Below are 12,603 nucleotides of genomic sequence, written 5' to 3' on the forward strand. Positions count from 1 at the left end.
ATGCTGGCATGTTGGTTCGGACTGTAGCCAGGCACCACAACCCTAACATTTGTCGTTGAAGAAATAGTTTCAGAAAGCATGGTATGACAGACAATCCGCCTCATGGTGCTCTGGATGTCCAACAATGTGATCCTGTCCCCGAAAATGTCTACCCATTTATTCCCATTAAACGTACTGCAGCCTTTCACTAAATATCCCAATGTCTCCACAGCGCTACATATTAGCAACAAATATCCCAAACAAGGTCCGAAATGGATCTGAATTGATTCATTTATTAATCAGTTGACATTAAATTAAATGGTTTGGATAGTCTCTCATTTCACCTCAGTTCAAGCATAGATTATAAATGTGAGGATCCAATGTCTTTCTTTGTCATACATGATAAAAGGCTTTATGGTTTTTGGGGTTTTTTTTGGCTGTTTTTCAGATTAAATAAGACATTGTAAGTCCTTGGTTGATGGTACACTATAAAGAGCAGTTTGCTGTTTCAATAAATAAGACAATTAGTCAATCAAGAAAATAGTTTGTGCAGTCATTGATTATGTAAATATTTTGAAGCCTTTGTCAGAAAGAAACAAAACATGTCATCCTTTTGCTTCTTACAACACTACCTTCACATTAACATTTAAACAACATTTTTTTCCTCAGCTTTTTAGTCTAATGTTAATCATATTTTCTGATGTATTTGTAATAAATGAGCTTGAAAATGTGAATATAAACAACAGGAGGGGATAAATCAAATGTCAAGGCCACAGTGGGAACTCTGTTTTTAACCTAGAGCTTTTCTGCATGGGTCTATATGAGTGAAAGTGCTAGTGCAGTGCTTGTGTGGCTGTAGAGGGGCATAGATTGTTAGTGGATAAGTGAAAGTGGGCCAGAGTCATTTGCTGGTCAAAGTCAATATTTGGCTGTCTTTTCCATGTTGGCAGGAACTGACCTTGATGTTTGCCACCGCAGTTAGAGCTCATTGTTTTGGGTCCTGGTTGACAGAGAGGTGAATGAGCTCTGGTATAATCTTTATGGACAGAATGGCCTCACGTAAACAGGAGCTTGTAGGTGGGAGAGAAGCAGTCTGACACGGGAAAATGATGGCTTTGTCAATAGATATATGTCTAACATTTTTTGTGCCCTAGACTTGTTAAACTTCTACTGTCTCCTGCCTCTTTGTAGGGAAAGTCCCATTCATAAACACGGAGTGCTTTCAGGAGGTAATGTTGAATGCGCAGAATTTCCCTGAAATAAATCAACAGACTACTTTCCACATCACCTGCACATGAGTAGCCCAGTGTCCAAGAAACCCTGGCAAATGAATGGACCTAATGCGATCTCCGTCTCAAAAGTCAAACTTTTCCTGCTTCCCCTCCACCAGCCTCTTGCATGCAGTGGGAAGTGCTTTTGAATAAACCCCCATGGTTTACACAGCTGCTGGAAATTTCCTTTAAAGGAAGTGAGCTGGCTGCTGAGCGAGCCGATGGGCCTCAGCTTGGCGGGCCGGCCCGCTCAGAGTGGCCCTCCTCTGGTGCTGCAACCAGGATGCTCACTTCTAATGACATGGAATGGGGTCACTATTTATGCTGGGTCAAGTGTAGCTGACATTGGGGACATTAAAGCAACTCAGTAGCAAGGAGTAGCTTTGACTGATGTAGCCAGTTGGTCAAATTGTAATAATTTAGTAATGACTATAGCAGTTAAATATGCTCTGGTCATACATTAGCATATTACTAAGTTGAGTTAATTTCCCCACTGCTGCTGGCTGATTTAGCACTCTTTGCTGCTTGTTGTTTGTAGAAAGTGAACATTTTATATCCTAATATAGTTCATAGCTAGCTTGCCCTCAGTGGGTTGAATTATCAGTCGAGGAGCCCTTCATTCAAACTTCAAACACAAACCAAACTGGAACAACTGTAGAGAGAAGCATGGTTAGAAAGGAGTGCAGCCACATGATACATGCCTTGTTTCTTAACCACCTTTTCCCATGCTAGTGAACTTGGCTAAGCTATAAGCTATACCACAGCAGACTCTGGCACCATGTCCACGATTGTCATACAACAGTGTCATCTAGACTTAGCTGGCTGGCAAGCTTGCAGGATTTTCACTCAACAGCTTGTTAGGACATTGTTAATGAATTATATTCCAAGCACACTTCTTTTTCATTTAAATGTGAGCCATCATGATTGAGTATTGTAAGTACCAGTGAAGACATTAAAGTAAAAGTAAACACTTGATATATTAGTGCTCATCAGAGGCACAAAACATAGGTGGCCTATGCCAGCACTGTACATGAGGTAGTGTTTCTGATTGAAAATTCAGCTTAATCAAATCATCGTCAAAAACATTTTTATCAGTTTGTTGTGTATATCAAATTTAACATCATAAAATATGTGAGTAGCCACAGTATGAGAAGTAATTTTGAAATGGAGTGAACACAGACAAGCACAAACAAGTGGAACAGCTTAGCTCACAATGTTTGCAAAGACCTCTGGTGCAAATCAAGTTTAAGCATTTCTGCCTTGAAACTTCGACGTACTGATGACAGTCTCGAAAAAAGAGTTGATGCCGATTCCGATCCTGCTTATAAATCCCAGTTTTTAATGATTCTCGATTCCACTGTAATGCAGGTAGGGATTCTTTTTTTGAAATACCTTCTACCTTCGTAACTTTGATTCACATTGACTTTTTTTAGGGCTTTACCCAATGACCGGAGATGGACTTGAAACTTCTGACCACTGTATGTTTTTTGTTGGATAATTTTTTAGTTGAATATTAAAAACCGGTGTTATGGGTACAAAGTCAGACATCATGTATTGTGCTATCCTGACTCAGAGCAGCCAGAGTATGGAATATTTTTTAGTAAGTCATAGCCAATTACTGTCTTATAAGATCTCCGTAGCTCATCTTGGCTGTGTTATATAATGGTTGGGTCCTGTGGCAGATTGATGACACACTCCATGCCCCCTCCCATCCAGACAGCCACATCTTTGACCAAACACGATCAGCATCTTCACTCAACGCACCACCACCATCATAAGTTTGAGTTGAAGAATTTTGGTGTTTGTGTAACCAGAGCCTCTCATCTTCCTTCTACTTACACTGGCCCTAAACTTGGAACAGAATCTCACCAACTCTTTCCTGCTGCTCTTGTCAACTCTGAGCTTTCCTAAATCAAGCTGACGTTTTTATCACATGCATTTCACCCACAGTTTGCTCAAAACCACAGCCTCCCCCTGATACCCATCAGCCCCTAGTACACAAGAGTTCTCCATTCCTTTTCAGCCTTGAAGAAATGTTTAGTGGTCTTACATGTTTCATCACAGACCAGTTATAATCGCTGAAACCTTTCTGTTGAGATTGCGAGATAAATGTGGCTCTACCCTCTTAGGAAAATATTTTTGACTCAGAGTGTGTTTAGTGAAGGATCCTTTTGTGTGATGTTTTTCATCTTGCCGTCCTCCTCCCTATTCATGGAGTGTTGAGTGGCTGAGTTGTTGGCAGCCTTAGCTCCTGTTGGCCATGGCCACTTGTAAAGGTCAGGAGCAGCTCTTTTGCTTCTGTGCCAACCCGGCGTATGACTGCCTCTTCGCACACACTGAAGCTTTTGTTCAGCAGCTCCTTCTTACCCTCCACTCATCCCAGTCTTAACAGGCACACTGCTGATGGTATTGGTTTACCACAGTCATGCCCTTAAGGTTCCTGTTTTCTTGTTTGAGTTGTTGGGTGTTTGTTGTAGCTCCGAAGGGGCTAAATTGATCTGCACTAAAACTGTTCAAAGACAACTGAGACAAGCTATCTGAAGCTCAAGCTATCCTGGTCCCAGTATTATTCTAACCTGGCAATAGCCAGATTGATATTGTGTAGTACTTGATAGTACTCCACAATATCAATCTGGGACCGCTCCATGTAAATCCGTTCGGAGGAAAGAGGCACGGATTGGACAATGCAACAGTATGTCCCGCCTCTGACTGGTTTGTTTTTAGCCAATCGCGGGATCTTCACAACGAGCGGAACCAATTGGTAGATTAAACTCTTATCAAAACCCGTAGGTAAAAAAGCACAAACATCTTTACCATCCAGAAATGCGCAAAGCGCCTCTCGTTGGTCTTCCTTCAAAGAAGCGAGAGGAGATTCAGCTAAAACTGACTTAATAGCAGCATCTACACGATCGTTGTCCTCCGTTGCCCTGTTTGTTTTGGTCTACTGGCGCTTGGTGTCGTCTTCACACCCGAATATCCCGCCCCACACACGAATACTGCTGCGTGATTGGCCCGTGCCAACTTGGCTCTGTACGAACAGTGAATGCGGGAGCGGTGCAAGATGGTTTCTTGAGAGATTTGTGAACTCACAAATATCGCGAGAAATCAACTTGCTGACAAGGTTAGTATCATTCAGCATCAGACCATACTGTCCAAACTGCATGTTGGATGGTTGGATAGTGTTGAAAATCTTCCTTCTTACACCTTACTAGTGTTAGTGCCGCTATTATCTGTAACTTTATATAATTAATGCCACCTCCCCCACCTCTCTGTGATGGACGGCTTTCCTCCGTCTTCCTGTGTTGCTGTTGGGAACGAATACAACCCATTTGATGTTTTTAAGGTGGTTGTACAGCACATCTTAAAAACTTGTCATGAGGAACCATAAATCCACCCTAAATATATCGGTTGTGTAAGTGGCAGTCAAGGTTTGACCAAATCAAAGGCATTTGAATCATGATCTGAATTTTTGAAACTGTTGATCGAGACTATAACATGACCTCAGTGCTTCATATCATGTCACACTGACAGTAAACTCTATGAACCATTGACACAATTTCCTACAGCATATTATAATGGAGACGTGCTGTAGTCAGTGCTTCAATGCTGGTTGCTTAAGGCAAACAAACAGTGATGGTACATCACACCGCAAAGGCCACATATTTAAGGAGTGGCCTGGCTGTTTAGACAATTATGTAGCAACTGAATCGACAAATTGAATATTGATCAGATTTTGATTATCAATCGTGATTGATCACAGTTTGCCTTCTATTTATTAATTGAGCAGAATGAGTGGGACTTGTGAATGAAGGACTACATTTCATATATGAACTAAGCAATAACAGAATTTGTTTTGACGCAATTACATTGGTTTTCACTGGACTTAGTGCTCATTTTGGAGTTGTAATTTATTCATTGCAGCTTTCAGGACCAACATCCTGAAAGTAGCATCAAAGCTGTCCAAACTGGTGCAATAAAGACAGATTGAAAGGAGAACGCCAAGCTTTGTGAGATGGACCCTAGCTTTAAGTTAAAGGGACAAGGTATTCGGATCTCAAAATATATATTCAAATACCACCACAATGACCGAATATTTGGATATTCAGGTCCAGCCCTAGTTCAGTCATGTATGACTTAATTACTCTGTTACAACTTTCCATTGTGCAACAAAAATTAGTTTTACAGGGTTTAAGCACAGACATAGGTGAGCTGATGTGCTTGAGCTGCTGGGGTGGGTGGACGAAGAGGCAGAGTCTTCATAGAGAAAGCAACATTCTAGAGTAAGAGAAATTACCAGTGTAGAGCTGTATCTAAGCCATTTAAATACGGTAAGCAATTGCTTTCATGGAGAAAAAAAATCTACTTATGCAAGTCTGAGAGACAGATTAGTTTGTAGGAGTTAAATCAGTGATAGGAGAGGGACTTTAAAATCAATACTGAACTCATATGAGCTGGTGAAGCGTCCATGAAAATTCTGAAACAAAATTTTATAATTCTTAGAGTGAATCATTCTGTCAGTTTATTGTTTTTTTTCGTGTGCGTTGGATTTCTTGGAAAACTATTTAATGGAATCTGTGATTTCATTTTTCTTTCCTTTTTTAGAGTGAAAAATTCATGACTGTGGTGGTTTGAAATCTTCCTTCCCCTCTCCTCCCTTCCCACGATTCTCTGATTAGATTCCTGACATGCAGACAGGATAAGAATTTGGGAGGACAAAACTTCCACCCTGTCCTTCTCTTCCTTCGTCTCACTGCTTGCCTGGTTATAAAAAAGAAGGTTAAACTGAGCCATTTCCTGTGCTAAAAAAAAAGTTTTGAATCTGAAACATGTGAAGAATGTCAAACAGCAAAAGACTGCGTTGGAAAGGCAGTTGATAAACATCTGGAGACTGTGTCATGTTGCGCCCCAGTCTGGCATGAAAAAGAGGATTAGAAAACAAGTATAGCGTGAAATGCATCTCTCGAGTTTTCTCTCACCCACTCACTCTGTCCATGTCTTTGTCTTGCAGGAGAATCTGGGCTGGGGAAGTCGACGCTGATCAACTCACTCTTTCTGACAGACCTGTATTCCCCTGAATATCCGGGTCCCTCTCATAGAATCAAAAAAACAGTACAGGTAAATGTCTTTCTATTCCCAAAAATGCATGCAGTTCCCACAGTGCAGTAATTTCCCCATTTGACTTATTGCTGTTTTTTTGTATTCATTGTGGATTCATCCTTTCTGTTGGTATGACTCAGAAACTAATAGATTTTTAATGCCGAAAAGAGTTAGTTTTTTTTTTTCTTCTGTTGATTAAACGATGCTGGTTTACTTTCACTCTGTCACTGGGCAGTTCAGGTGTCAGAGCTTGAGGCTGCTTTAATTCAGGTGTGCCTCACCCTCTTCTCTCTGCATTATAGCCACCAACTAAATAGTTGGTGTGTGAGATCTTGTTTTGTGAGGCTGCTCCACCTTGCTGTTGCCTCATGTGTGTTTGTGTTTGACAGTGGAACCAGTTAATCAGCTTTCACAAAGAAATATCTTGATGGCCCAAGGCAAAAATGTGTTACAATTTCAAATAGGACAATAAAATTAGCTTTTTTTAAGGTTCTGTGTTTCTAACATTCCCCTCCATTGTGCTGCTTTTTTAAACGATTGCTCATTTGGAAATAAAAAATAATGACAGCACATCTGATTTTTTTTTTTTAAACTTTTTGTGATAAAAGTAAAAATGTATGTCTAATCTGTTCCTATATTTTATTTTTTAACACCATCTTAATCTTTTGAGTTCAGATTAAACTTTAAAGAAACAAAGCTCTTGATTTATTCATCAAAATATAATTCCAGGAGCTAATCCTTTTAATGTGTAAATACACACACCCAAATGCCAAGTCCCCAGTATCAGTCACACTTTTCAATAGATTTTAAAGGCCCACTAAATTTTATTTCTCAACCTCTCAGCTTCTTGCTTTCAGTGCTGTGTTCCTGAGTGAACACTTAACATTCTGCATAATTAAAACAATATTTAGATTTTTTTTTTTTTTCCCACAGAGGAATTATTTTATTTCATCCTTAGAGATGATGCATAGTGGTTTGTGAGGTGCATCTTGGCTGGCATTGTATTGCAGTGGGACAGATAGTAGAAAGACCCAGGTTTCTGTTCTGCTTTTGGATGTTCTAATGAAAGATGTGTAAATATATCTTAGAGTATTTTACATCTCCAAGCATGTTCAATTTGATGCATCGCAGTAAGCGATCGTTCACCTAATTTTATTAAAGTGACTGTTGTTGCTAATAGATGTATATACATGCCTACTGGATATCTATGTTCCATGCTAGATAATCGGGAAAGTAAGTGAAGTGTTACTTGAAAAGTGCTTTACATTTTTGTTAAAGTACGACATCAGGAAGATGTTACTCTTGACATTTTTCAGTCACCACTGTCTGTCAAGCATCCTAAATGTAATGTATGTGAAATAGTATTGCTGCAGGATTGCTAGAGTATAAATTCTTATACATCTTCATCTTGTTCTTCTGCCACTGGTGTTTATCGCAGCTCCTAGTAATCATCAGCTACAGACCACTTTATCTTTGGAACATAGTAACAATTGGATGTATTCATTCTTGTGTTAGGTGAACTGAGTGGGCCAGAGAGGAAGAAAATTTACTCCTTTCTACCACAATTTCTGACACTGTAGCTCCATATGCCTTCCCAGCAGCGCAACAACTCAACCAGATGATTATTATGCAGTGACATGAAGGCGACCACGTGGAATTTGAGCTTGCGCACTCTCATAAAATAGTTGTATATGAACCATAAGTAAAAATTTTGAAATTAGTGATTTGTAACAGTCCCTCAAATCTATTCATCAGGCTTCATGTCTGTGCCTTGATGACTCTAGCATCACCAATGGGACAAACTTGGAGCTGTCTTTATGTGCGGAACTGTTTTTCCAATTTTCAAAAATGAGGTACCACTGGATTAGAGTTTAAAGTGCCCAATGATGTCAGTTTCTGTAATATAAATAAAGTAGGGTTAGCAATGAGGTTTAGGGTAATCACAATTTTTTTTCTAGTTTTCAACTAAATTAGTACAGATTAAATTATATACCTCACAAGGGAGTAATATATTTTTTTAATTGTCAAACTTGTTCATTTGTTATAGCCAATCTTTTTTTTTTTTTTTTTTTGCAAAGCTGCCGAACTGAAAGCAGTTGACACCAAACTTGGTTCATACCTTGGTCTGAGGTTGTCACAAAAGTAATTTAAGCACTGGGGAGCACTTCAATTTAAAAAAAAAATTGAGAATTGTTCCTCTGCCCATAGCATAAGAGATCCTAAGTATAGGACCTGACAGCCTATTGTCAGCCAAAGTCATTTTTTCATTCCATTGCATTTGTTCAAAAAACATGTCAGATTTTCACCAAATTTCGTGCAGATCATCTTCAGACAAATCCACACAAAAGTTATCAGATAAATTTTCTGTTTTTAAAACCATTTGGTTGTTATAGACTATTGAGTGCTGCAAACAGGATGTGAGGACAGATGTCAGCAACACATTGATTTGTTGACACCATACTTGGTACTTGAACAGAGTATACATTCATCCAGACCATAATAATACGTGATTGACAATAACTGAAAACTTAATTAAATCAGCCCCAGTAAGTAGGTAGAAAGACAAGAGCAAGTGTGTTATTTTTGTTTCATTTTGAATCCTTATGTATATACTTGTTTATTAGTTGATTAGCATGCTGTCATCTGGTAAAAGGCAGAGCTGGTATACAGTTAAATTGGAAACTTTAAGTGTGTTTTATTTGAACCTTTTTATGGAAAGGCATGTCTGTGCCAGTCAGGACAGTAGAGAGTTCAGTCTAGCTAGGATGGCCAGTGGCTATGCTTGATTGGATATAAACATACATCTCTGTGAAAGTATTATGTTTACCTCTTTCTGCTCTACAAGACCAGAGTGTAAACACAACCCTTTTTGCACTATAAAAGAGAGAGATGCATGTACTGGACCTGATCTGAAAGACAAATTCATGTGTATTCAAACTTTCCAAGCAATGTACAGCTTTGAAGCATAGATTTAGTGTGGGGTGCGGATTCAAGGATTCAGCTGATACATCTGCAGTGATGTAACAGCTAGCCATGACTGGTGACCAAATGTTCTAATTTGTTGGCTGGGTGCAGCACCAACACAAACTGTTAGTTGCTGTTTTGACATGTCTGGCATTCAACTTTTTGGGGTTCATCTTGGCAAATTAGAAAACTTTGAAACTTTCCAAATGCATTGTAGAAAGAGGAAAGCATTTTTGAAGCAGGAACCAGAGAATGAGTTTTAGTCTTTCCTAACAATCAATTGATCAGTTAGCCTTAGAGCTACAACTGCCTTAATTTAACAGATTGGACCTGACTGGCACTGTATTTCCTGTGTCTCAATGATAGTAGATCTTATACACCTCATTAAAATGTGTACTGTTTCAAACCAAAACAAGCAGACTACTTCCTGGTATGATGTACTGATAAAAGAAGGCACGTGCCAGACTGAATAGTACACTGCCCCTCCCCATTCCAAGACAAGAAGGTTTCGCCTAATGACATGACTACAGCATGACTTTCCAATGACTTACTATGTATTTATACAGGAATTGGTTATTGGTATGGCCTTCATGAGGTGTGCATTAATGACAATACAATGAAACACTACCGTCTTCTCTTATCAGTAGCCCTAGGACAGAAAGCAATTTTTCATTGACCCTTTATAGTCATAGACTAGTTTTAAAGTAGTAAATGTGCCACAAAAATGATAATTATGCAAGTCAAACAGCAGGTTTATCCAGATCAGTGGATTGAATCACTGAACAACAGGCTTTCTGTGTTATATTAAACTCGGCTAGCAGGCTTTCTATTGACTTTAAAATTACCAGTGAGTTGTGAACATCTACACTGGTGTTTCTTGAAAGTGTCAATGAATATTTGTCACGTCTGAAAAGTGTACTTGCATCATGTAGTACAAACTCATGAAGCCTTTAAGCTGCCAGTTTCAGGCAATTTTATTCAGGAAGTTCCTGTATGGTAGCCTAAGTTTAGACAACATTGAAAGCTGCATCAGTCTTTTTTTTCACAGCTGAAGAAAAAGCTGTAAACATGATGCAGATGCTTTCTGACATGTTGGCAGACAGTTGCCTTAGGTCTTCACCAGCTCTGTGAAAATGACTGAGTCTTCAGTTAGGAATTAGGTGGTTGAGAGCAAGGACAATGAAGCAATACAATGAAGTTGGGAGCTGTAAAACCAGAACAAGGATCTGAATGAGCCTAAAGCATTCCATAGAGTTGAAGGGAACTGCATATCTGGGGATAATTCTCTGAGAGTTTGTCCCTGCAACACATCTAACAGCATGATCATGGCACATCTTTTTTGCATTACAAGTGCCCATGCGACCCATTTTTTTAATATACAAATGTAAATTACTGAAAAACAAATTTTGTTTGGTGTGTGTTTCAAAATCTAGAACTGTTACTGGCATTTGTAATTTCAGTCTGTACCCATTCCTACTACCTACAAAGTTCTTTTGTTGATCCCAAACTTATCACTGTCTGAAGATTTTTCCTGACTAGACGTCTGTTTACAATAGCAAATATTACAGCTTCATGAGCCCTCTGTAAGTTTAATCTTTATGTTAAATCGGGCATTAACAGACATCAAAGCTACAGGTGTGTATGCCAAGGCTGATGTTGCCACCAAGAGTGAAACTAAATGTGGGAGGCATCTGGTTTATGCCCCAGGTCTTTAAACTTTGATGCTGTTTGCAATGACAGAGCTGAGGATAAGGGTTTGGCAGTTTCCTCAAATAGAGCTCACAGCTGCATACTTTTACTTGAGCTTCCTTTTGAAGACTGAAAGATGATACTGTTGGTGTGAAGGAGCTCCAACCGGCTCCTCTCTCCTCTTTATAGCCCGTAGTGGGGAATTATAAGTGTTCCGTTTGGGTTGGTGTACAGAAATCAGCTGCATGTTGAAGATCTTCCCTTCACCTGTTCCTTCTGATCTACTGCTTTGTTTTAAATCTCCTCTAATCCCCGGCAACACACTGAGGGGCTCTGTCTGCCCTCACCCCACTGCTGCGTCCAATTTGTTTATCTGCCCATTACACCTCCTCAGCTCTTATTAAAAGTTTAAAGAGATTTAGACTGCGAGTCTGTGTGCTTCTGCCTCCTCCCAGACCGAAGCTTTGAGGATTCATCAACGTTTTCACTCCCAGGGCTGAAATGTATGCTTGTGCTGAAACCATGTATTGCTTGTTGTTTATCCTTGCAAAGACTGAGATGATTAAAATGAAGAACAGAGAGCTTTTCTTTTTCTCTTTCCAAGAACCACATAATAATTACATTTCAAATAATTGTGGCCACTTTTATTCTAGGCCCTGCCAAAGAATGTGATGAAACCCCGAGGAATGCTGTCTGTAATAGACTCCAGTTCTTTATTTTAAAAAGATGGGGGGGGGGGGGGGGGGGGGGGGGGGGGGGGTTAGCTAGATGACCAGGTGGGCCAACAGAGAGGGTGTTATCTGAAGGTGATAAATGCTGGAATAGACTTTTCTGTTGTTCCTTGTTAATAAGAGCATGCAAGGACACTGACTTGGTAATTAGCCAGCAAACTGACATATGCACTGAGCTCAGTCCTGCCGATGCACAGACATGCCCTGGTTTTTTATATCAGGAACTCGCTCCTGCTTCAGTGGAATTTTAAGATTAAATAACAAGATAATCTGTTGAATTCATAGAAGCACAGCCGAAACAGCTTTCAACAGTGTGTTTGAAAGATGTGTCTTCATGTAACTAAGTGTAGCAATACATTACATTTAAAATCTATCATGACATCATTTGCCATTTACTGGCATTTTCAATTTGCACATAAAAAAACTGAACTGAAATGTTGCGATAAATTTGTGTACCAGTAAAAGCAAACCGAATCTGTGGCAAAACTAAAATCAGTCTGATACGTCTGTCAGTGATCACATCTAGCCTACATTCATATTAAGCAGATCAAAGGAGAATTGTGTAGTGTAGTGTAGCGTAGTAATTCACCTTAACTGTCTCAAGAGTGGTTAGTTGTCCCACACAACAGTCACAGTTTAGTTATTACATTAAATAAGCGTGTGGTCCTGTGATCCAGTCAAACAGTCCATAACACTTGAATTGCTGTCCCAGAATGACGTGTATTCAGTGTTCATGTCCGTTTTCCCATGAACTCACTGTCTGTGAGCTGCCTGTCTGTTAATTAGGCATGTCTGTGGCTTGACTCATCCTGCAATGCAGCAGAAGAAGAGAAACTCTGCTGTATTTTTCCATGTTGCTCCTTCAGCATTCC

The 12,603-nt window shown here is 39.6% G+C and overlaps 1 protein-coding gene across 1 annotated transcript in view; it reads left to right on the forward strand.

The window, feature by feature from the left end:
• The window catches only part of septin7a (septin 7a), a 38,821-nt gene that overhangs the window by 8,779 nt on the left and 17,439 nt on the right, over positions 1 to 12,603 (forward strand). Inside the window, exon 4 of the mRNA XM_051955903.1 lies at positions 6,259 to 6,365. Coding sequence (XP_051811863.1) covers positions 6,259 to 6,365 — 107 coding nt within the window. The remainder of the gene's footprint in view (positions 1 to 6,258; positions 6,366 to 12,603) is intronic.

The sequence above is a fragment of the Acanthochromis polyacanthus genome, chromosome 11 (assembly GCF_021347895.1).
Source record: "Acanthochromis polyacanthus isolate Apoly-LR-REF ecotype Palm Island chromosome 11, KAUST_Apoly_ChrSc, whole genome shotgun sequence".
NCBI lineage: Eukaryota > Metazoa > Chordata > Actinopteri > Pomacentridae > Acanthochromis > Acanthochromis polyacanthus.